General features: G+C 40.9%; 1 protein-coding gene across 4 annotated transcripts in view; it reads left to right on the forward strand.

Annotated features, from left to right (window-relative positions):
- Positions 1-20,988, forward strand: part of fam53b (family with sequence similarity 53 member B) — a 127,401-nt gene extending 106,413 nt beyond the window's left edge. For all 4 annotated transcript variants that reach the window (XM_073027622.1, XM_073027621.1, XM_073027619.1 and 1 more), the window contains one exon: positions 18,554-20,988. In XM_073027622.1, coding sequence (XP_072883723.1) covers positions 18,554-18,907 — 354 coding nt within the window. In that variant the 3' untranslated portion in view covers positions 18,908-20,988. The remainder of the gene's footprint in view (positions 1-18,553) is intronic.
- Positions 20,989-25,341: the final 4,353 nt, after the last annotated feature.

The following is a 25,341-nucleotide window of genomic DNA, read 5'->3' on the forward strand; positions in this document are numbered from 1 at the left end:
GATGTCACAAAAGCATATGACAAAACAGACTACACCAGAAAATCCACATAATGTTTCTGCATTTGACTCTACGTGGGTTTCTGATATCGGTGCTCTTGGTCTGGCAGGCTTCCAGGATTCATGATAGAATTATGATCTTGGCTGGAAATACAAGAACAAAATCATTTTGGCATTTCTGGGCAAACTGAATGGCATTCAGGCAGGGTTTTCAGCTATTTATATGTCATAATGTTGGAATTGTCTCAAGGTCAGTGTGAATAGCAATTTCTGCAGGGTTTGTGCCAGTTGGGAACCGTAGTGACTGTACACTGGCAGCATGGGCATTACAAGCAGCAGTGGACAAATAATGCCTGCATTATGCCATGTTTATATTGTGACAACATGGGATAAATTCACTTTTTGAGAAAGTAATTCAGCTGAGTAGCAGAAAGGCACAATGGAATTTGTAAAATATCAACTATTATGTGCAGGATTCAGTTGTACTGGGGGCGGGGTGAAGCTTTGCTGCTGCTTGTGCATCGGAGGGGGAGGGTGACTTTGGGGTATTGATGTTTTTCTGTCATTCATTCTTTGGGGTTTTTCTTCTGTTTGGCTGTTGTCTGAGAAGAATAAGAATTGCAGGTTGTATATTGTACACATTCTCTGATAATAAGTGGAACCATTGAACCATTAAAAATTTGATATTCCTTCCAATAATACATAATTCGCCTTCTCCTGAAGTTCTCGTGGAGTTTCAAGAATTCTGCTTCAACAGCAGCTCTTGTGTGTGAGTAAACTGACTTGCACACGAGTCAGCGTACTCACAAGAATATTTGTGAATACACCCTTTTTGGAAAAGATATGGACAGGTCTGTGGTTTTATTGTTCCTTACACTTTGGCCTTCATTCCCCTTCCTGAAGTCCACAATCAGTTTGTCAGTCTTGTTGACCATTCACAATCTTTCCTACTACAAAATAAATCCAATTTGATGTTGATCAGTTTTACCGGGAGCTGGTGTTGAAATACAATCTGGGACTGTGGAAGAAGTGTTCCAACATGTCACTGTGTGTGAAATTGCTGATGGAAAATTGATTTGCCCTTGTGCCTGTCTAACAATGAGAGGTTTGTCAAGAATATTTTAATAATTATGGCCTTTTCAACAAAGGCAAAAGACTTTAGAGCATGTTTAGACCAGATGGAGAGCAAGCAGCTGAATTGGTCATGACAGCACTCAATTGAAGGCAATTATAAGCAAAAACAGAAAATGCTGGAAGTAATCATTGGGTCAGGTAGCATCTGTGAGGAGAGAACAGACTGAACATTACAATGACCTTCCAGCTTTCAGAGGCAATTTTACATCATACCCTTTAAGTAGACACTATTATCTTCAGATTGTGCTGATTACTCATTTCACTGTTAATATTTTGGACAGATCATGATGGATGAATGCTGTTATGCTGGGTGCTGTCATTGTTGGTGCTGGTTATAACAAGCTTCTTTTAAATGAAAATTCCTTCAAATTAGTTCACGTCAATTATACTAACACTAAAATATGTTAAATGACTGGAAATAAAAGATCACAAGTCTAGATCTGTCAAGGAGTTTACATATTAATGGGAATGAGGCATTTAATTGGCTGCTTCTAATAAGTGCTTAACGGTTCGTTAGTCCTCATTTCTTATGACCAAGCATTCAGACTAAATGGGTATATGTGCCTTCTGTATACATCTAGAATGGTACTTGTACAGTTTAACAGAAGTAAAAGAACAATTTTTTGATATGCAAATCTAGATTGCTTTAATGCAAGTTGTATTGCTGCTAAAGTTAGAGATTCAAATGCCAACTAATAAAACACTGAAATCAAATGAGTCCGACAAATAGATTTCAGCCATGTTGAGATATGTTGGCAGATCTTCCAAGCAGCAGACTTAAATTCTAAGAAGATTTTGGACACCAAAATTAATTTCCTATTTTTTTGTTGATCATAAAAGTTTTAAAAATATAATTACTATGGCTAGATTTAAAGATATGGTGCTCAATCTGTTAACCTATATTGAGAAATTTCAGTCTGTTCATGCAGCACAGGGCTTTCATGTCCAGTAATTGAACATCAAATGACTGCAGATGCTGAAAATCTGAAATAAATACTGAATGTGCTGGAAATTGACCATTGAGCATGTCAACATGGAATGCTGTGGCAGGAAAGAAGCATCCATCGTCAGGGACCCCCATCATCCTGGTCATGTTCTTGTCTCACTGCTGCCACCAGGAAGAAGATACAGGAGCTTCAGGACTCACACTACCAGGTTCAGGAACAGTTATTATCCCATAACCATCAGGCCCTTGAACCAATGGGGTTAACTTCACTTGCGTCATCATTGAAATGTTCCCACAACCAATGGGTTCACTTTCAAGGACTCTTCATCTTATATTCTTGATATTGTTTGTTTATTTATTCTTAATGTTTTTCGTATTTGCACAGTTTGTAGTGTTTTGCACTCTGGTTGAACGCCCAAGTTGATGCAATCTTTCATTGATTCTATTGTGGTTATTATTCAATAGATTTATTGAGTATGCCCGCAATATGATGAATCTCAAGGTTGTAAGTGATGATGACATGTATGCACTTTGATAATAAATTTACTTTGAACTCTGAAGTACTCCGGCGGTTCAGGTGACATCTGTGGAAAGGCAAACATCCAGAACCTTTCATCAGAAGGAATAGGTTACAGGGAAAATCAGTGGCAGATGCTACTGTAATTTCTGAAACTGTCAAGTTATTGACTCAGGTATCGTGGCATAGCTGGGTGGCAGGGTGGAATTATGTATCTACCAATGGAAGTTTAGGAGCTTCTCCCCTCCGGTAGCCTGCAGGTGACTCTTGGGCAAGGTGTAGCACCAGTGTATCTCCCCGATCAGGGTCACGTGAAGCCATTGGAGCAGGCGGTGGATGGTCGAATGAGGAACTGGTGCACATCACAAGTCCTGGTTATAGTGACACCAGGCAGACAATCTCTGAAGAGTACTGATAATGATATCTGTCGACACTGTCCTGAGGAAGGCAGTGGCAAACCACTTCTGTAGAAAAATTTGCCGATAACAATCACCCGTCATGGAAAGACTATGATTACCCACTTCATACAACACGGCACATGATGACTGGCATGGCAGTGTCCTGTGCGGGAACTGGACCTCTCACAATGGAAAGGTTATGATACAAAATTAAAAACCTTCTTTATCATGGAGGAACCGTGCAGAGCAAACCTGAAGTAAAGAAAACAAAATTGCAAATGCCATTGTTGCAGTTCCAGTGACCTGGATTCAGCCCTGACCTCCAGAGCTGTTGGTTTGGAGTGTGCACGTGCTCCCTGTGTCCAAGTAGGTTTCACCTGGGTCCTCTGGTTTGCTCCCAGTGTTCCAAAGGCACTAGGTTGGTGGGTAGACTTCCTTTAGGTTTAGTGCAGTCACGATCTAGACCAGGGGGTTCCCAACCTGGGATTTACGGACCCCTCGGTTAATGGTAGGGGTCCATGACGTAAAAATGGTTGGGAACTCCTGGTCTAGACTGTGCAGTCTCTGTGTTGTAGAAACTTGGCCCAAAGCTACAAGTGAGATGAACACAAGAAAACATGAGCTGGAATAGACCACCTGACCCTGCAGATTGCCCCAGATTCAAGGCCAGTCTGCCCATGCCTCAGCTCCTCAGGGCCAAAGCAGCTGCTCTGGTTACTGTACACATTCCAACTGATTCTTAGTTATTACAGCGGACACTTGACAAGAGCACAGTCTTCATTATTTGATTTAGAATCTGAAGGGGCCAAAATGTCATGTAAATTACTCATGTATACTCCATGCAGTGTATAACAAGGGGACAATTGGTAAACTCCACACAATGCTGAATAACCCAGTTGTTTCACTCAGGACCATTGGTCCTCTTGGCCTCCTGTCTTGTCCATGCTGCTACGTGAATGATTCTGTTTAGAATGCGTTCTACTTAAAGGGATCATGCTGCTTATTGCAGACTGGGACCAGGAAAGCAACTGATTATGAACCACCCTCCATGTACTGCGTCCCTCTGCTCCTCTAAAGTTGGACTCATTGATGAGCAAATAATAACTGTGCATAGACTTCCATTTACAAAAAGCTGTTGAGATCTGAGAAAACTTGGCTGCAGCAACACTCTTTCCAGAGACGTATTGCGCATTTAGATAATCTATCTGCCTATGCATTAGCTAGCAAGGCTGTTTTTTTTAAAATTAATCGTGGAACTGTCTAATATTTCTTTCATGAGTTATTATTTTACTAAGTTTCAAAAGCTAAGCTACTCTGCATTTGGATGGCTGCAGATATGATTCTCTATGTCAGCTGGTCTGGATAAGAAACCTTATTTTTGCTCTTTATTTATTTTTTAATTTTTTATCCTCCAAGCTGTTTGCAAATGATTCATCTTGCTGCTTTTGCGAGCTTTGTTTTTGAAATTGGCAAATGTTCGGCATTTACTTTCTGCCCGGTTGAGAACACGTATAACAGCCTGTAGAGAGAAAAAAGGCATCTCTAATCTTATCAAAGCAAGTCTTGTCTGCTGCAAACTGAGTTTATTTTAGGGTCTAGTAAGCCTGTTTTTTTGAATATCAAAAGCAGATAGTTTCTAAAGAGCTTTTGGTCTTATGTTAGGTTGCTAAGCTGCAGTTATTATTGTTCAAAGTGCAAAGTAAATTTTATTATCAAAGTACATTTATGTTGCCAATTTCAACCCTGAGATTCATTTTCTTGTGGGCATATTTAACAAATCTATAGATTAGTAACTGTAACAGGATCAATGAACAACTGTCAAACTAGACCTTGCAACCAGAGCGCAGAAGACAACAAACTGTGCAAACAGAAAGAAGAAACAGTAATATAAATAAATAAGCAATAAATATTGAGAATGAGATGAAAAATCCTTGGAAGAAAAGTGAGTCTATTGGTTGTGGGAGCATTTCAATGATGGAGCAAGTGAAGTTATCCACTTTGTTCAAGAGTCTGATGGTTGAGGGATCCCACCGGTGTGTTCTGTTGTTTCTTGTGAATTTGTTAGTCATGGAGTCATACAACATGGAAACAGGCCCTTTAGCCCACTGGTTCATGCTGATGACAGCATCCTTCTTATAGTCCCACATTTGGCCAATAAATCTCCAAACCCTTCCCCTATATGTATCTATACAAATTCCTCTGAAGTGGTACAGTTGTATCTGCCCTGACCATCTCCTGTGGCAGCTTGTTGCAGGTTCCCAAAAAAACTTCCCTGCTTCTTATAAATCTCTTCTTTCTTATCTAGTATCTGTGTCCCAACGCTGGGGAAATGGTGATGACTGTCCATCTTGTCTATACCCCGCAGGACTTTATTAATTTCTATTTGGTCATCTCTGCCATGATGTGCACTGGTGATGTCGGAACCCAAGTGCAGAGGAAGGACAAACTCCGATGTAGAGACAGAAACCAACATTTGTTCTTCAGAATTTCAACAGAACATGAGTGGCTCGGCTGAGTGACACCATGAGACAATGTTCTCAAAACAAGGACCCCATGATTAGTGCTAACTGGACCTTTGCTTTAATAGTACAAATTACATAGCATTCCTGAGCCTATCAAAATAAACTTAACAAATTTATGCAGAAAGCACCGCATTACAATGAGCGAATCGCTCAAGAAAACACGAAGAAATCTAAACGATAATGACTCGTTAAACAACAATTAACCAATTCAGGTGCTCTAAAACCCTCGGAGCCCAATGCTTTCCAGCTCCCTGCACTGGCTGGAAGAGGTCATTATAATCTGTCATTCTCCTGCATTCCAGGGAACAAAGATCCAGTTTGGCCAACCTCTCCATATAACTTAGGCCCTTTAATCCAGGCAGCATCTTTGTAAGTCTCTTTTCCACCCTCTACAGCCTGGCAATCTCCTTCCTATAACAGGCTGGCGAAAATTGTACACAGTACTTCAAGTGTGGCCTCCCCAATGACTAATGTAACTACAATATAATATCCATACTCCTAAACTAGATGCTCTGACTGATGAAGGCCACTGCCCTATGTTCATTTTTGAAAGCTTCCAAAAGATATGTCAAACACAATCTCCTATGCACAAAACCACATTGACTGTTCCAGATTACGCCTTGACTATCCAAGTGAAGCTAGATCTTGTCTTTGATGATACCAGATTAGGAGGTCCTGTTCATTCTGGAAGGTAGCAAATGTTACTCCACTGTTTTAGAAGAGCAACAAGGACCTGCTAGGGAACAGAATGGAGAGCTTGAATTCAGTTGTAGGGAAGCATTCATTTTCCTTACCAAGGCCTCTGTTTCTCATTTAGTATCTTATTACACCCTCCCTCCATCACCCTACCTGGAAAACTGGGACAGGGATTGATCCTCATCCTCACTGGCTGAGTGACTTTATGCAGTGTGATGTATAGGCAAGGAGGTCCTGGGTGCTGTTTCTGCACGGTGTGTTTAAAAAGAAACGTTCTCTGCTGGGAAACAATTGGTGGCACCTTGTATAACCTACTGAGACCAAAAATTAACCTCTGTTCTTGTCAAGTTGCCACCCAGTGACATCTAGTGACGTGTGGGGGTTTGTGTATCAATTTAGGAAGGATTGATCTTCCCAATTGTGCAGGATCTTGGAGGGTGAATAGCTGGGAGAGAAATAAGGGGAAAGGAAGACAGTTTTGAGCACTGTTCCCTCTAAGCTGTGTGGTCACTGAAAGACACCTGCGCACATCGGCTTTGATGCCACGCAGCTGAAATTTTCTTTTATATATATATTTTTATTCAAGTGCCGTGCAGTTTTCAGGCCATGTAGAAATTTCCTGCTCAGAGCAATGGTTGGTCCGTGCAGTTATAAAAAATAATTAAGGTGAGATAGAAAGAGGTATTTTATTAACTTGACTTTGTGCTCCTCTGAGTAACCTTTCCTTGGCGTGAAGCCCAAGATGTGAGAGTATTGAAAGTGTTGATGGTGCGTCTCCTTGCCTCACCGGCTGTGGGAGCATCACCAAGCTGTAAAGAGAGAAGCAAGTGATTTTGAAGGCTTGCATTCATCTCCCATTTGCTCTATTTCTGGGTTGGTCACAGAACTACAGTGTTGAAAGAGTTACAAGTTTGTGTGTATACAGTATCTGGGCTTGATGGTTATTGCTGAAAAGAAGTCAAGGTTTTGGCCAAAAGAAACACAGTGGGGGGAGGGGGTTGGTGGATTTAAGTAAACTGCAGTAGTGTTAGAACAGGACTTCTCCTCTGAGGCTTAAATCCCAGGATAAAATTCAACACAAGTTTCCAATTTACTTTTATAACCCAAGTCAAAACAGTATAACTGAGCTGTGTTTGTATTAGGCCTCAGTTGTGTTCTCCTGCTGGTGGGAAAAGGTGCTGAAGGTTTTTCCCAGAAGTACTTGGAGATAATTTTTCTGATACCTTCCCTATCACTTATTTATGTAATAGAATTAATTATATCACCTGAAGTTAGACGACAGTATTGTTCGATTTGAACTCAAGTAAGTCTGCCTTTTGAATGGTCTAGTTTATGTGGGCAACCTATCTGATCATGTGATGTTATCAATTACATAGACAGATTACCTGAGACATCCTAAAACCTCATGCAGCTGTTGGTATAAAGAGGTCCAGTAGGGGACTAAACTGCATCTGAGTTTGGTCAAAGGGGAATGTTCCTGGGTTATTAAGTGAAGAAATATGGCTGGTTTAAAAAAAAGAGTTGAGCTTACATTTTAATTAGCAGTTCATGGCACTGACACAGCCTGTTTTGTTGATGAAGCTTGGCATTTGGTCAATATTTCTGTGTTTAAATTGCTGTCTGTAATCTCTAGGCCCGATCTCTGCATGTTCATTTGCTTTTTGTACATTTTCTGCTCAACAAAACGGGGAATCGCATTGGCGAGGAAGAGAACACATTTCCCACGCTAGATGGCCATGAATCGTTCCATAGTCAGGTACCGCACAGTCAGATATAAAGCTCCCTGTAACTGTTGCTACTGTTACTTTGTAAATGCTGAAGAAAGCAAGGCTCCTTGTGCTTGAGTGGTGCTGTGATCCACTAAAGGGAACCACATTTAATAGACTTGTCTTAAGTGAACGACAAAAACATTTCTTGTTCTTTGCTGTTGTCACTTTTTTAAAAAAAACTGTGATTAGTAATAAATTGATTGTGGATGTTGCTGAGTTACCTGTAGCTGTTATTTACTTAGCTTCAGTATTAGGATTATTCTGACCGTTGCACACTCGACCACCTGGTCTTTCCACTCCTATGAGGGAGATAAACAGGGTGAATGCAAGCAGGCCTTTTCCACTGAGGTTGGGTGAGACTACAGCTGGAAGTCATAGGTTAAGGGTGAAAGGTGAAATGTTTAAGTGGAACATGGGGGAGCTTCTTCACTCTGAGGGTGGTGAGAGTGTGGAATGAGCTGCCAGCTGAAGTGGTGAATGTGGGTTCACTTTCAACATTGGTTTGGATAAATAAGTACATGGATGGGAGGGGTATGGAGAGATATTGACCAGGTGCAGGTGGATGGGTCAAGGCAGAATAATAAATTGGCATGGACTAGATGGGTCGAAGGGCCTCTTTCTATACTGTAGTATGCTATGATTCCCATGTTACGAAAAAGTACCATTGTGTTGTGTTGTTTGAAGTGCTTCAAAATACATAGGCAAACTTTGCAGTTACTCAAAATCCTCTGCTCTCTCTCATTCCCTGTACTGTAATTCACACTACTGAGCAGACCAAGTGAGGAAAAAAAATCACACATAAATTTTAAGTATCACTGTTTTTGTCCGCAGCCTTTTAAATATTTTCATCCATTTTCTATTTTCACTCGGGTGGTTTGATGACTCAATGCCAAATAGCTCTGAAATTCCCTTCAGGAGATGGCTTGTAATCTAGAGGCAGCTTTATCAGACACAATAACCCAACTACTGTTCAGTCGAGAAACATTACACAGATTGACACTGTTTGCATAGTGGTTCCAAGACGTAAGAATAGGGGAATGAATCAACGTGTTGATTTGGTTTGTGATTGGAGTATATTTTACCTCTCATCCCAGGTCCCAAGAGTACAGAAAGTTTGCTACAGGACTGTATTTAGCAGTATTTGCATACATTATCTACATTAAAAGGAGGGAGAAAGCAGTTCCTGAGTTTATTTTGTTGTCTAGATAGCTGTTCCATTGCTCTAAGCCATTTCAACATGGACATTGCGGCGTACAGCAGTGATGGTATTATATAGTTTTACCAAGTGTGTGTCTAAGTGATAATCTGTGGAAAGATTATATAACGAGCTGCACTGGGAATACGCTCTAAGGTTGAGATCAATGAGGCCGAGACCGGAGGATGGGCGGGGGTGTAGCACTGCCCGCCTGTTTTTGATTGGTCTTCCTTCCCCTCACACTAGCTGCCATTGGTGGAAAGTGCAGGAGTCTTGAGATCCACATTGCCAGGATTAATCACTGAGGCTTTTGGGGGACTTTGTGGTTACTGTGCCCATGTTCCTGGATTCTGGTTATTCGTTATTTTTGCTGTTTCTGATTCACTGGCCCTCCAATTTGGTATCAAATCCCAGACGAGCCCCCACTTTGTTACGAACCCCATAACTGGGTCACTTACCAGCAAAGATAGAGAGGTCCGTTGAAGTCTGATGGTACTATTTTTAACAGTATTTATTAGTAAAAATACACAAAAGTAATATCAATGCAAACATACAGATAATATACGTCGTCAATACTAAATCTAAAAGTGCGGGTATAATAATAATCAATAAGAAATAGCTCTATCGTTGTCTAGGGGATGAATGTATTGTCCGATGGAAATATAAAAGTCACTCAGTTCATTCAGGCTGCAGCCTTTTGTTGGAGAGAGAGAGATTTTTAGAAACTTGCCAGCTTTCCTTTTTATGATTTCGATCCGTTGGAGGCCACAAGTGAACGGCCACACTAATGAGCTAAGCCGTTCTTCCGTGGTGAGGCCGCCAATCCCAGGCAAGGTAAAGGACGCACACGAGCCCCCACCGGCTGTCGCTATTAAACGCTGTCACGGGATTTCTAGCGTTTCTCCTGGTGCGTCTAAAGGGGTTGTTCCCCAGACCCTCTTTTATCCATACTCACGGGGTCTCAGATGTCAATTAGGTTGGGATGATGCGATCCCTCAACCAGCCCACTCTGGTCGTCCCCTGAGGGCTTCAATGAATAGTACAGTACTCAATACACAATTCCGTCTCCAAGAGACAATAGCCGTTATCCGTGGCTTTGTTTCACTGAGGCCAGGACACATTCCAAAACCTTGTGGATTCTCTCTCATTTCCTGGGTCCCATACCCGAATTAATAGCGATCTTGCGATTCTCAAAAAGGAGGGGGGGGGGGGGGCGACTTTGTACCCTTCGGCCCCTCAGAGTTGTGGCACATTCGTAACACTGGTTACTCGTTATTTTTGCTGCTTTTGACCAGTTTGGTCGGGGTCATTGATGTGGACTGGGGTGCTTCGGCCAGGAATGGCCGTCTGGCCTTCATTGGCCAGCGGAGTGGTGCTGATCTGAACTAAACTGAATACTGCTGCTTTAATGTTTGATGTTCTCTGCGTTGTTTGTTTGCTGTTTGCACAATCTGTTCTTTTTTCCTCACGTGTTGGGTGTTTGATGTTTTCCTGAACGGGTTCCATGGTGTTTCTTTGTTTTGTGGCTGCCTGCCGGAGGACCAATCTCAGACACCTGCTTTGATAAAAAATGTTCTTTGAAACTGAAATCTGAAACAGGAAACTCATTTAGAGAAATGAGTTTAGGGAAACAGCCAAGCGCGAAACATTGATCTGTCCTGGTGCATGAATCTTATGTTAGGCTCATGGATTGGCAGGCAATCGAACAGGCTGGTGAGTCTTGAGTGATGCAGAGTTACCTGAATATTGAAGTTCATTGTGGGAGAGTATTTTTGATTTGTGCCCTATGTGTGTTGGAAAGATTCTGTGGACTCGAGAGGTAAATCCTCTGTATTCTGTGACAAGCGGTTCACTTCCTTGCTTCACAAACCATCTGCAAGGCACAATTCAAGACTGTGATGGTATCCTTCCTTGTGAATTCTCTTTTGAATTCACAAGACTTAGGAGCAGAATTAGGTCATTTGTCCCATCGAGTTATCCCACTCAACCCCATTCTTCTGCTTTCTCCTCATATCCTTTGACACCTGTACTAATTTAAGAGCCTATCTCCACTCTCAGGATGTGGCCAGCTGTAGGGTATCAGCTAATCATAACGCTACGTAGTATATCAAGGGAAGGAACTTGTACTCTCCTTTATTGGAGAGCATCGGTCATTGCCTGGATTTTCTTGTATGTAACTCCATCCCAATTACCCTACTGAAATTTCATAAGCGTCTCACTAACATAGATATAAATATGCAGACAAAAAACAGGATGAGGACCTTTGACCCTTCAAGCTTGCTGAGCCACTCTGGAAAATCATCCTTAACCTGTGCAAACCTTTCACCCCTGTGCTAACTGGGTGTTAAAAATATTCAAAGACACCACTTGCACTACTGTTTGAGTGAGAGGTCTAGAAGCCTGTACAATAATCACAAACCAGCATCAACAGTTGAGGCATTAGCCAAGTGTTCAAAACAGACATCATAATTCTGTGCAACCCACACAAAATGCACAGAATTATGATGTCTGTTTTGAACACCATAAATATGAACTCAGCAGGCCAGGCAGTGTCTATGGTAAAAAGTGCAGTCAGTGTTTCTGGCCGAGACCCTTCAGCGGGACTGGCCCAAAACCCCATCTGTACTTTTTCCCATCGATGCTGCCTGGCCTGCTGAGTTCCTCCAGCATATTGTGTGTGTTGCTTGGATTTCCAGCATCTGCAGATTCTATCTTGTTTGTGATCATAATTCTGTCTCTGCATGTAAATACATTTTAAAGCCATCAATCTATATGTAAAGTCTGTCAACTGCAGATTATTTAAAAATCTACTAATGTTTTAGTTACATAATGTCAATCCAAAAAGTTATTCAAGAAAATGACAGGAAAAAATTTCAATAAAGCACTGGAGGTACAACTTTGCAAACTGCCATAATTTCAAGAAGTTTGTCTGAGCTGATCTTTCATGAAGGTAGGTCTATGTTAAGGAGAAGGAAAGGAATTTGGCAGAATCACTGTCAAAATCCGAAGAAATGCGGGTATAACTTAGAATTAGACGTGTTTCACATGTATTGACACTTTACAGTGAAAATCAGCACGGTCCCATGGTAATATTGTGAATTACCAGGGTAACCAATCCACTAGAGTTAGTGTCAAACTAACCCTCTTTCAGTCACTGTCTTCCACTCTTCTTTCCTATTTTTCTGAAGGATCTGGCCTGGTCTCATTATTCACACAATAAATACATCATCAACTTTAACTTCATTGAAGAAGACATTGAGGTGGCTTCAAGCCAAGTTAATTGTTGAATGGTATAGAAAGGTAAGGCTTCACCTTGAGTTTGACGCTCTGTCAAATGTCCTGACTCAAACAGTCTATTTACATTATAGACTGCCCTCATGGATTCTTTATAAATAGCCTTTGGGCTCCCAGGTTGAAAGCCACAACATTACAGCATCTAGCTATCTTAACTGAACTCAACCTGTTGATCTCAATCACCCTCCCTGTCCCAACTGCTGATCTCCTGTGTGAAGAAATACTTGCTGTTTGCTAGCTCTCCATAACTTGGCAAGTAAGTGCTGCCTCAGCCCACTAGCCTGCATCTCATGAATGAGTACATTTAGAAAACAGCTTGTGCAAATTGAGATCCGGCAACCTTTGCCACGCTGTCCCGATGCATCTGGAAATCTTGCTGTTCACCATTTCCTCACAGATACCTTGCCATACTCTCTTTGAAATGCCATTTTAGTACTTTCCTCTCCAGTTTCTTTTGTTGGAATAGCTGTTGCACACTCTAGATTAACATCATTTTAAATATTTTTCTGAATATAATTTTGAATCAATTTACATTTAATGTGGTGAGCGGAGCAGATTGTCCTGCTGTTGTATAACTCTTCCTATATACCTTTCATTGAATTTCCAATGAGAATATGCATTGGGTAAGAGCCTTTGGTTCCTTACATATCTGTTTGTTTTTTTGCACTAAATATAGCATTAGTACAGAGAGATCTGCATGGTCGGAGATGTTGCTATTTTCAGTTCACCCTGCAAGGCTGATTCCACTTTTTAATAAGATGAAAAGCTGAGCAAAATGACACTGTTAGGTTCCGAACACTTATTAATTATGATGTCAGAAAACACGAAGAGAAAATGCTTTTGTTCTATCGATGCAGGCTGTCATTTACATAAGTTAGTCTTGATAATGGATGGTGGGGATGTGGAGGGCTATGGTCCCAGTGCAGGTCGATGGGAGTGGGCAGTTTAAATGGTTCAGCACAGACTAGATGGGCTGAATGACCTGTTTCTGTACTGTACTGTTCTATGATTCTATAACTGAAGATTGTCTTTTCAGAATCCATTGTAGTTAATTGTTGCATAAATTGTATGGAAATAAATCGAGTTATTTATTTATTTATTGTGGCACAGTAGCATAGTGGTTAGCACAACGCTTTACAGTACCAGTGACCCGGGTTCAATTCCTGCCATCGCCTGTAAGGAGTTTATATGGTTCTCCTCGTGGCTGTGTGGGTTTCCTCCCACGTTCCAAAGACGTACCAGTTGGTAGGTTAATTGGCCATTATATCACCTTCATCAATCGTGGAATTGAATTTAGGAGCCGAGAGGTAATGTTGCAGCTATATAGGACCCTGGTCAGACCCCGCTTGGAGTACTGTGCTCAGTTTTGGTCACCTCACTACAGGAAGGATGTGGAAGCCATAGAAATGGTGCAGAGGAGATTTACAAGGATGTTGCCTGGATTGGGGAGCAGGCCTTATGAGAATAGGTTGAGTGAACTCGGCCTTTTCTCCTTAGAGTAAAGGAGGATGGGAGGTGACCTGATAGAAGTGTACAAGATGATGAGAGGCGTTGATCGTTTGGATAGTCAGAGGCTTTTTACCAGGGCTGAAATGGTTGCCACAAGAGGACACAGGTTTAAGGTGCTGGGGAGTAGATACAGAGGAGATGTCAGGGGTAAGTTTTTTACTCAGAGAGTGGTGTGTGCGTGAATGGGCTGCCGGCAACGGTGGTGGAGGCGGATACGATAGGATCTTTTAAGAGACTTTTGGATAGGTACATGGAGCTTAGAAAAATAGAGGGCTATAGGCAAGCCTAGTAATTTCTAAGGTTGGGACATGTTTGGCTCAACTTTGTGGGCCGAGGGGCCTGTATTGTGCTGTAGGTTTTCTATGTTTCTGTGATTGGGCTAGGGTTAAGGGATGGCTGGGCAGTATGGCTCAAAAGGCCGGAAAGGCCAATTCCATGCTGTATCTCAATAAATAACTAAATAAAATAGTGTGGAGTAGGCCCTGCCAGCCCTTTGAGACACACCGCCCAGCACCCCTGATTTAACCCTAGCCCAGTCACGGAACAGTTTACAATGGCCAATTAACCTATCAACCGGTACGTCTTTGGAACGCGGGAGGAAACCGGAACACCCGGAGGAAACCCACACAGTCACAGGGAGAACAGAGAAACTCCTTGCAGATAGCAGCAGGATTATTAGCAGGCAAAGCAACCGTGAACAGTTTTGTAGGCAGGACTAAAAATAATGGCGTGGACTGCTTGTGGAAGGGATTACAGAGAACCAACAGCTGACCTCAGTGTACATGTCAGCCCGTTCAGAATTCGTACACGTTGCAATACAGTAGAACAAAATGCATTGGATCTCTCCCTTTGCCCTGAGCTTGCCGTTCAGTCCGGAGCATCCCCTGATGACCTGTGCTGAGGATCTGAATAAAGTTTGTTTTTGGCCCTCTCGTTCAATCCAATTCATTTGAAGAGAGTTTTGGATCTGCATTGAACACGGATATGGACTTTTTCCTTTATGCATAATTTATGACACTAGACAAATACCAAGGACACAAACTATTATCAGTACCTTGAATCTTGCTCCGGTCTTGTACTTGATGTTCAGAAGTATGAGGAGGGAACTCATTGAAATCTATGGAATATTGAAAGGCCTTGATAAAGTCGATAATTCCAACAGTGGGGGAGGCTAGGACTCAAGAGCAAAGTGTCAGTAGAGAAGGACATCATTTTAAAACAGAAATGAGGAGGAATTTCTTTAGCCGGAGTGTGGTGAATCTGTGAAATTCATTGCCATAGATGGCTGTGGAGGCCAAGTCTTTTCACCTCCGTTGACAGGTGCTTGATTAGTAGGGGCATAAAAGGTTATGGGGAGTAGGCAGGAGAATGGGGTTGAAAGGAGTAGTGAATCAGCCTTGATTGAATGGCAGAGCAAACTCAATGGGTCAAATAACCTAATCCTGGTCTTATGGTTTTATCATTCAGACCAAAGTGCTAATACGTAAATTCATCCTGACCTAACGTGTTTGCGATACTTTCAATCCAGGTTAGTGTGTGTTTACAGAAAGTCTGTCAAATCAGAGCACTGCAACTACAGCAAACTAATCTGCAGTGTCCTGTTGTTTAAAAAGTGATTGCCGGCAGCAGAGAGAGGTGAGATTTCGGACAGATCACATTAACAAAGGATAAACCTCTTCTTTTAAAATGCTGGTGCTGGCAAGGTGAAGATGCGGCTTTCTCTTTTCAAATCACTATGAGAGCTGCAAACACAACGTGAGAGGTGGTTGAGGTGGAAGTGCCAGCTGTTTGGGAGTTACTGCATGAGATTTCTCCTCTCTCTCTGGTGTTGTAAGTCGTAATATCCTACCTTGAATATTTAACGTTTACTTCTGCGAAGTTGCTGTTTGACTAAGTTTTAAGTAGATTGAACTACAAGGTGGTGAAGGCTTGTCAAACACTAGTTTCGTTACCAGTGGGCCCTGCGGAAGAGGATGCTGCATGTAGACTTGATCTACAGCTTTGGTTGAGTTATCCGTTCTGAGCCAATGGAGCAACCGGGATTCATTAACAGGCCTTGGAGTCCCTCAACTCGTGGGTAGGGGTTGGTAGGTGAGTAGGTTGGGGAGGGGGATAAAGAGAGAAATCTGGTTCTGGAAACATTTCTTCAGTGATTACTGTTTTGTTCTTGTGAATATTTGCCAGTGCAGCCTGTCTTTATGAAGGTGCCCACTGCTGATCCTGATGAGATCAGACTGGGGTGAGGAGCCTGTTTCTCTGCTGTCATTCGATGTCTCCACCTGTGCCACTTGGTTCATGTAGAAGGTCCAATTAACAAAAGGACAATGCAAGTGTTTTAGATCTGGGATGAGATTTTTGAAATCTTGCCCTCATCTGTAACATGGTTATTATCTTTGGTGCTCGCTGGAGTGAATTGTGGTTGTTTGGATAGAATTGTGCTTAAGTAACAAGAAAGGCTGAAGGTTTTCATGTCCAATATGATTGATGTCCTTGCACTTCACTTTACCCTGGAGCATCTTGTTGACAGGTTTGATTTTCCATAGAAGCAATACTTACTTGGGCAAAGAAGTGAAAAGAGGAATGGAGACCAAACTCTTCTCAATTTTTTCTGTGATCCTTAACTCAGAAAATGCAACTCAAATCCTTCCTAATTCACTTTTTATCCACAAGTCTTCCTGCTTCAGGGACCTTATCATTAGCTTGACATCGTGTGTGGATGTAGACTATTAGTGATGATGTGAGTGTTGGAAGGTTCTAGATTTTGAGTGCATTTCAGGATGGCCAAGTATCTCTGTAACAGTATTGTAACTCTCTTGCGTTCTTTTCCAGCTGAAGCTGAAAGGCTGAATTTGATATTCCAGCAGTGTCTGTAATATTTTCAAACATCAAAGCATGCACTTTACATTTAATGAATTAAAGAAAAGTGTGGATCACAAGTGAATATTAAATTCATGTTGCCTAAGACAAATTCATGCTTGTACTTGGGGTATCTTAATTAATGGAATTTTCTTTTGCTATTTTCCATGGAAGAGTCCTATAAAATTGAGCGAGGGCATACACGAGACAGACATTTTCAATGTTCATTCCAGATGAATCCCACCTTTATATAAACAAGAAGAAAAATCATGCCTCATGGAAACAGTAACTAAAACAAAAACTTTGATGCTAGGTTCTAGCAAGCGATTCTGACCAATACATTTTGTTTCCTGTTGACCTGTTCTAAAATTTTCACATTTCTTGATTGCATTCTGTATATTTACACTTTGTATTGTGTTTGGAATTCAGTTTTTAAGCACTTTGCCAAAAATCTCAGGAAACCATCCATCTGGTGTGCTGATATTTTTGCTTGATTCCTGCTCAGTTTCTTTAGGAAAATCCAATAGTAGGACTTAGTTATTTTTACAAAAGTATACTTTGTAAAGTGGGATTTCTTGTCTCATTGTTTTCTGCAGACAGTCAAAGAGCACTTCTGCTAATGATATTACTACATCAGAGATGTTTTACCAAAGGCAGCAACTGTATTAATATTTACAGAGGGTGCTTCATGTGTTAACCCTATGGCTTTCTTGGCTGGAGATTCATGTAAATGCTGAACTGAAGTCCACTTGGAATAAGAATTCAGATTGTACAGATGGAATGGAAATTTTGCTCCTCAGCTTCACTTGTGCATTCTCTCCCACTCTGTCTAAAGCAAGTTTACTTTGTTTGGAAGAGAAAGGCAATCAGTCACTTCCTCAGCATTAATCATTAATCGTTTTGGAATCAGATCAGTAAACATCGCTGGATTTACCTTCGCCAAGAACAAGATGTGCTAACTCTTCTTAAAACAATTCTGTGAAGTTTAAAAAAAATTATATCCATGTGGTCCATCAGAACACTTTATGTTAAACTTCATAAGTCTGGGAACAAATAGCAGAATTATAGTCTTAATTTCAAAGTTCAAAGTAAATTTTATTATCAAAGTACATATACGTCACCATATACAATGCTGAGATTCATTTTCTTGTGGGCATACTCAGCAAAGCTATAGAATCAATGAAAGATCAACCAGAGTGCAGATAACAAGTAGCTGTGCAAATGCAAATCTAATTAATAGCAATAAATAATGAGAACACAAGATAATGAGATAAAGAGTCCTTAAAGTAAAAGCAGTGGTGTAGGAACGTTTCAATGATGGGGCAAGTGAGTGTGGTTATCCCCTTTTATTCAAGAGAGTGGTGGTTGAGGGGTAATAACTGTTCTTGAACTTGAAGAGAGCATGAGCTGGGTGGTGGAGATCTCTGATGATGGACGTTGCTTTCCCATGACAGTTTCATGTAGATGTGCTCACTTGTTGGGAGAACTTTACCCATGTTATACTGGGCTGAATCCACTACCTTCTGTAGGATTTTCTGTTCAAAGGTATTGATTTTTCCCTACCAGGCCATGATGCAGCCAGTTAATATACTGTCATTTGTATTACAATGAAGGAATTAGGCACATCTTTTTAATGTAAAACATTCTTTTTGTCTTCAGACCCCCTTTGAATTGTGAAAAAATAGATTTTCACTGTATTTTCTTTGATTCCTCTTTCTAGAACCTCAGGAACTTTCACAGCCCCAACTCCGCGGGCAGCACTGGGAACGATGGCTGCCAGTGGGAACTGAATGCATCGACAGGAAAGGCGTGGACGTCCCGCCTTTATGACTCTTCTCCCCATCCGGGCGCAACACCCACCTGCAGTCCTGAACCACAGTATCACGTGGACTTGGAGAAGCCCTCCACCGGCAAAGGGGAATCCAGCAGGGAGGAAACAAAAGTGTTTGGAACTGTGAAGCAAAGCTGTCAAAGAGGCAAGAACGACAAAGATTCATGGAGGAGTGGAAATGAAATACAGGACATATTTCAGCTGGATGGTGAACTAGACATTGAGCAAATAGAAAACAACTAGGTTTTCAGGTTCTAGAGTGCATGAGCAGAAGTGATCTATAAAACTCTGCAGTTTGTTGCATTTTTTAGTGTTTTGAATAGTGCTTCAAGGCACTTTGTGAAAAGCTTCATATCTAACATGCCCATACCTAAAAGATGAACTTGCCAGCAGAGGGTCAGAAAGTCATGGTTTAATGGGGCAATCAATTGGTAATTATTAGTTTTTAACCTGTTTGTGGTACCGCAGTTAAAATTGTCCATGTCCTGGAGGTGGAAAGCTCAACAGGGTCACACTGCACATTTTCAATACAAGCCTAATCATAGTTTTTAAAAATATTCAATACAATGTTAATGACATTTCTAATTTTTGTTTAGTAGGTGTCCCTTCATCACTCACACCCCACCAAATCCAGTAAATGAAAGTCTAACAAATGCCAACTTTACACCCCAAACTGTGATCTCGGTGGATTCATGCCACAAATTCAATCTGTCACATGCTACATACTTGCATTCTTCTCGTTTGAGATGCATTTTCTTCATCTACACCCACTTTTTTTTAAGGCCTTATTGACGTTTATTTTGTGCGTCTTTTCATTTTCTTTCGTGCAAGTGAACCTTTTTGCTATCCTTTCCTCGGGCGCAGTGCGTGAAAACGGGCTGCTCTGGTTTTGACTGTTGGCAACACTCTCCAGCATGTTTGTACCACTGATGCCTGTACAGTACTACAGATATTCCTTCCTCCCACTTCCAGGGAGTGGAAAAGAAAGAGAGGAGCCCAACCTGGGTCTGTATTATGTTTGCACTTGCTGGCACAGAGACGTGGTGGTATTGTCTTTCAGAATGAACACAGGCACAGCAGCTGCCTTCTGTGCTGCAAGTTTCCACAGAGCGGCTGGTATCTTTACAAGGCTTATCGATAGGCTCCCAGCCAAATGTCATTAACAATCTTAAATGGGAGTTGCTCCAGATTTTGACAATAAGGAGAGAAGAGAGATAGATTAATTAATATTATCAGTGTAATTCAAAAATATTATACTGGCTTGGAATGATAAGTAAGAGGAGTTCTTATATAAATATATACAGGTTGAAAATGTACTACTTATGGAAGTTACCTGAAATCCTGCCAAAATCAGGAGAGTTGGCATCATTAACTTTGGATGCCACCAGATTTCTGGTTGTGTCTACTGTAGACTCAGGGTGTCCATAACGGACTTGTATTATGACCATTTTAAAGAAAACCCACTCGGCATTGTTAGTTTATATTAAAATTGTTCAACACAGTGCAAGGGTTATTTTCTATCACTGACATTTAACTAAGTGTTTCAGTCTCATCCTTCACAATCAGCTTAAATGAAAATTAGTTCTATTGGACATTAAAGGTAAAACCAGTGCTTTTGATATCAAGTGGACCTGGAGGGAATAGATAACAATAAATGAGGCAAGGTTATGGAGAGCCTGCACTTTTGTGAGTGTGACATTCTTTGTTAGGATATTGCATTTTCTGGAATTACAGGAATTCCAAGAAAAAGAACTTGAAAGTATTTTAAACTTTTTTTTCCAAATGTAGACCAAGCAATATTTATCCCTATACAGTACTACCTGCATGTGCAAAGGAATCTGATGGGAGCACAATCAATTGTTTTATGTTAAGACCTAGCAACTCATGAAATGCTGTCAAGTACACGAGCAGCGCCACGAAATGCAGTGGTCAAATGCATTTTTCAGACCATTAGTAGCAGCAATAATGCAACATGGCGTAACCTGTTTGCCTTACTTCAAAAGCTTATACAATAAACGCTACAGTTATATGTGGCGAATCTGGGCATTTTAAACATAATGGAATTTATGCTAGCAAATCTGGGTGCATATTCTGTATAAAAAGACTGCTTACATGCAGTGAAAACATGGGCTACAGTTGCTGAAATGATTTGGAGAACATTACTGCTTGTAACATGGTTTTTATCTAGACGCAAGATTTTTTTCAAGATGCAGGACATGTTCTGAATCAGTAAATCTGATTGCTATAAAGTGTCTTCAGCAAAACTGTATCACTTCCTGTTTTACAAAGGCTGTTCTCAACTTTCAATAAAAAAACTGAAGTTAAAAAAAGACAACTCGTCCCTTCTTATTTTACTGCTATCATATCTGTCCATCATTTCCCGTTGCCCTCTCTGAAAATAAGAGGAAGGAGGTAATGTTTAGGCCTCTCTGTTTCTATTCTTAGTATCATAATTATTTACCAAGCTACGATCAGTGTGGAGCTGGGCTTTATCAGATATTTATTTATCAATTCTCATAGAAATTTATTTGCCATTACTCCCCATTTGATACATTTGATGATATCCAGTCAGGTTTACTAGCTCCATCCCAGCAAATTAAAAAAATCCTCAAGACTGACTAAAATAGCTAAATGTCTTTGAATTGTTTTTCAGGGAGTTCAATTCCCTGAATTCCCTTCATGTGTTTTATTTGATTTTAGGAGCAAAGAATCAGATTATGATGTTGTGACAACGACCAGCTAAGTTGTGGGGGACTCTATCGTAAGACAAGAAGTTCAATCACATGGTACAAAAACAGGAAAAGGTGCAAACACGCAGCGGGTCAGGCAGCATCTGTGGAAAGAGAAATGGAGTTAACATTTCTGGTTAAATACAGTACTGTGCAAAAGTCGTAGGCACATATATATATATATATATATAGCTAAATTGCTTAAGACTTTTGCACAGTACCATATTTGTCAAAGTGGAGTGAAGGGTGAGTTTGTAAATCTGGCAGGAGCAAAGGATGTTGGGAATGGTGAGAGTGGAGCACCATGGGAGGGGTGTGGGACACTTGTGAGAGAAGGAGTGCCAGGGACCGGGGGTGGGGGCGGTGGCGCAGATGCAGACACACCCAGCCCTGAGACATCAGGCAAGATCATTTGGTTCCAAACAATTGGTTTATTGATCATTACAGGATGTTTCTCCAGTGCTTCCCGCTTCCTCCCCTCTCCCTCCCCTTTTTCTCAACGATGATTCCCCTTTCCCTGCTCCCTTCCCACTCTCAGTCTAGAATAGAGATTCTTATCAGAATCAGGTTCATCCTCACTCAAGTACCGGGTATGTCATGATTTTTTTTGTGGCAGCAGTAAAGTGCAATACATAAAATGATTACAAAATTGTGCAAAAGTCTTAGACACCCTAGCTCTATATATATACATAAGACTTTTGCAAAGTGCTGTGTATATTGTATGCTTTGTCAGTTGTAAATAAAGTTGTAGAGAAGGAAATTTTGTTGAAGGGGTAAGAGCAGAATCGTGATGCAGACAAGTTGTAGAGATCATACAGTTGATGGATTAGTCAGAGAGTAAAACCACTGTCCAATTAACTTAATTTCATAGCCTTTAGCTTTTCTCTTTCCACATTGTATTAACTTATTGTCTGGATGAGGGCCACAACCTTGAAGTGCCAGAGGCCTGGATTCAATCGTGACCTCAAGAGCCATGTGAAGTTTGCTCATTCTCCCAATGGTCGTGTGAATTTTCTCCAGGTTCTCCTGTTCCTGCTCACATCTGAAAGAATCTTCAAAGAGATGATAGGAATGTCGGGAGAATAAATCAAATGGAATTAAAATGGGATTTTAACAGTATGGTATCGCTCTGAGTTGTACTGACTGCGTTTGTGTCTTTGGAACGGCAATAGAACACATGAGCTACTGGCCCTAAGGTGAGTGGTGTCACCAAGTAAGTTGCAGCTGAAGGAAATCAAAGATCTTCTAGAAAAGAAGATTCTTTTAGAAAACGAGGTAAATATTCTTAACATGAAATGGGCTCTCGCTGGTTTTCTTGCTTGCTATACTTGTGTATCTCTTTGGTGGTTCTCAATTTGATTTAGTGTCTTGTAGGTTTTTTCCACTAAAGAGGTTCATGACAGAGACTACTCCCAGTGGTTCAGCTAAGGTTGGGAATTTGTTATGTGGTGTAACTGGGAGATCAAACCTGCAAGATAACCTAACTTTATTGGGGACTTTGAAGACCTATAATGGAAACTGAAATGGAAGGAGCTGTGTTTATAGAAACTACATACCAGTCAACAGCTTCGTGGTCTCTTTTTTGAAACTACAAACTGGAACTCAACTCTCTAGTTTTACAGCTCTGTCTTATGCCAAGTAGAAACTATTATTTTGGTGCTACAGTAACTTAAAACTGAGCTGGAAAGCAAAGTGATTGGGTTGTCTGAATTTTATTTTTTATTTCTGGCTTCAGTAAATTTATAAATGACCCTTTTACAGAACAGTGCAGAAGTCTTAGAAATACAAATACATATAGGGTGCCTAAGACTTTTGCACAGTACTATATTTATCAATGTGGAGCGGAGAGTGATTTTGTAAATGTGGTGGGAACAATTGATGTTGGGAATGGCGAGGGTGGAGTGCCCAGGAGGGATGTGGGACAGGTGGCAGAGAAGGAGTGTCATGGTGAGGGGGCGGGTAGCACAGGTGCAGACACACCCAGCCCTGAGACACCAGGCAATGTCACTTGATTCCAAACAGTTGGTTTACTGATCATTAGAAAAGTCTTTCTGTTGCTTCCCACTCCCTCCCCTCTCCTTTCCCCTTTTCACAACCATGATTCCCCTCTCCCTGCCCCTTTCCCACTCTCCGTTCACAATAGAGAATATCAGAATCAGGTTTATCATCACTCACAAATGTAATGAAGTTTGTTCTTTTTGATGCAGCAATACAGTGCAATACATAAAATTACTACAGTACTGTGCCTAAGACTTTTGTACAGCAGTGTACATTGTGAAGCAAAGTGATTGTGTAACTTCAATAGAATATAACCTGTTCAAAATCCTATTGAATTACTACCGTAGTGAACTGAAGAACTGTATGCTAATTGTATTGCTGGACTTCATACCTTGTGATCACTGTATATGCTACTGCAGAGCTTATTTTTAAAAATTCTTATTTTACCTTGCAGAGCAGACTCAATGGGCCAAATGGCCTGTGTCTTTTGGTCTTACATTAATTAGTAAAGTAAGAATGTAAATAATTAATTTATTTTCATTCACAGCTGTGCTTAAGTTTGTTTCAAAGAAAACAAATTTGAAAGTATGTTTGTTACACAACCTAGAGATTTGTCTACCTACAGGCAGCCACGAAACAGAGAAAGCCCAAAAGAACCCATTAAAAGCAAAGAAACGTTCTGAACTGGTGCCACCTGAGCAAAGATTTATTTTCCGATATCTGGCTTCAAGTGGACAAAACTACTGGAACCATTCATTGTAAAATGGGAGGAAGTGTGCATGTATGGATTGGCCCTCACACAATAAGTTTCTCTATTGGGAAGGAAAGCAAACAGAAGAGAATGTTATCTCTTCAGAGGAAGGGGTGGATAGTCTTGGCTAGCAGGCATTCCTGAATCTTATAAAGCCTTCCCTTTGAGCAAAAGTGTCTGTTTAAGATTTCGCTCAGTGATTATTTTGCAGTAGGTCAACATCATTAGAAGTTTGAGAGTCACTCCACAGATTCTGACTGCATTATATAATTAAGAGTGGTGGACAAAGCTAAGATATCCCACTGAATGATGGAACAGATTAGCATTAACACTAACATCAACCTGAATTCTTGCAGAAACAAGCCTGTGCACAGTAACATTCTGATAATTTGGGACTTTGGTGGTGCCAAGTGAGCTGATTTTCTGGACCATGGGATACTGTGGCTATTGATACACAAAACATTTTTATTTCTCTTTTTAACATTTTACACCTCAGTACAGTATACTTCGTGGGAAGGCAGTGAGTTTGAATAGAGCGGGTAATAGACAGGCACCCTTGACCCCAGCTCCTGGAGCAGCCTAATCCACGATGATCCCGATTCAGACCCTGACCCTGACTCCAACTCATAGCCAGAGTCTAGATCCCAGCCCCAACTGCACCTCCCCTGTACTCTGGATCCCAGCCCACAAGCTGTACTAATGAGGGAGCCAGACTGCCTATCACCAGAATGTTTGAACAACTGCATGTTAGATTATTATATTCTACTCTACTGTGTAATCTGGGAAAAGATACTTACAAAACACACTTTGTCTTGCTTGTGAAACAAAATCATAACAGTCTATTTGTAACAAGTAGATTTTCCCCAGGTATAATACTCTATCTGCGGCTGTTACATTTTCAAATTCTCCTTCTATTTCAGATTGCATACAGTTATCTTCTGTTTTCCTTGCCTATTTCTATAAGCTCAGTTAGGTGTTTTTCTCTACTGTGAGTGTCTATTTTGATTTTTCTTTCCACTTTTATTATTCTCTCACCTCAGGCCAGGTTTCTCTGCTTTGCAGTAATCCTCAACACTTCCCGGCTGAATCTCAATGAACATCACATTCCTGGTTCTCCCCATCGATAACTTCCTGCAATAATTCTTCCCTCTCCAGTCTCTTCCTGCTTGCATCCAAGGAGTTAACGGTAACTCTTTGAA

Source organism: Hemitrygon akajei, chromosome 23, assembly GCF_048418815.1.
Source record: "Hemitrygon akajei chromosome 23, sHemAka1.3, whole genome shotgun sequence".
NCBI classification, from domain to species: Eukaryota; Metazoa; Chordata; class Chondrichthyes; order Myliobatiformes; family Dasyatidae; genus Hemitrygon; species Hemitrygon akajei.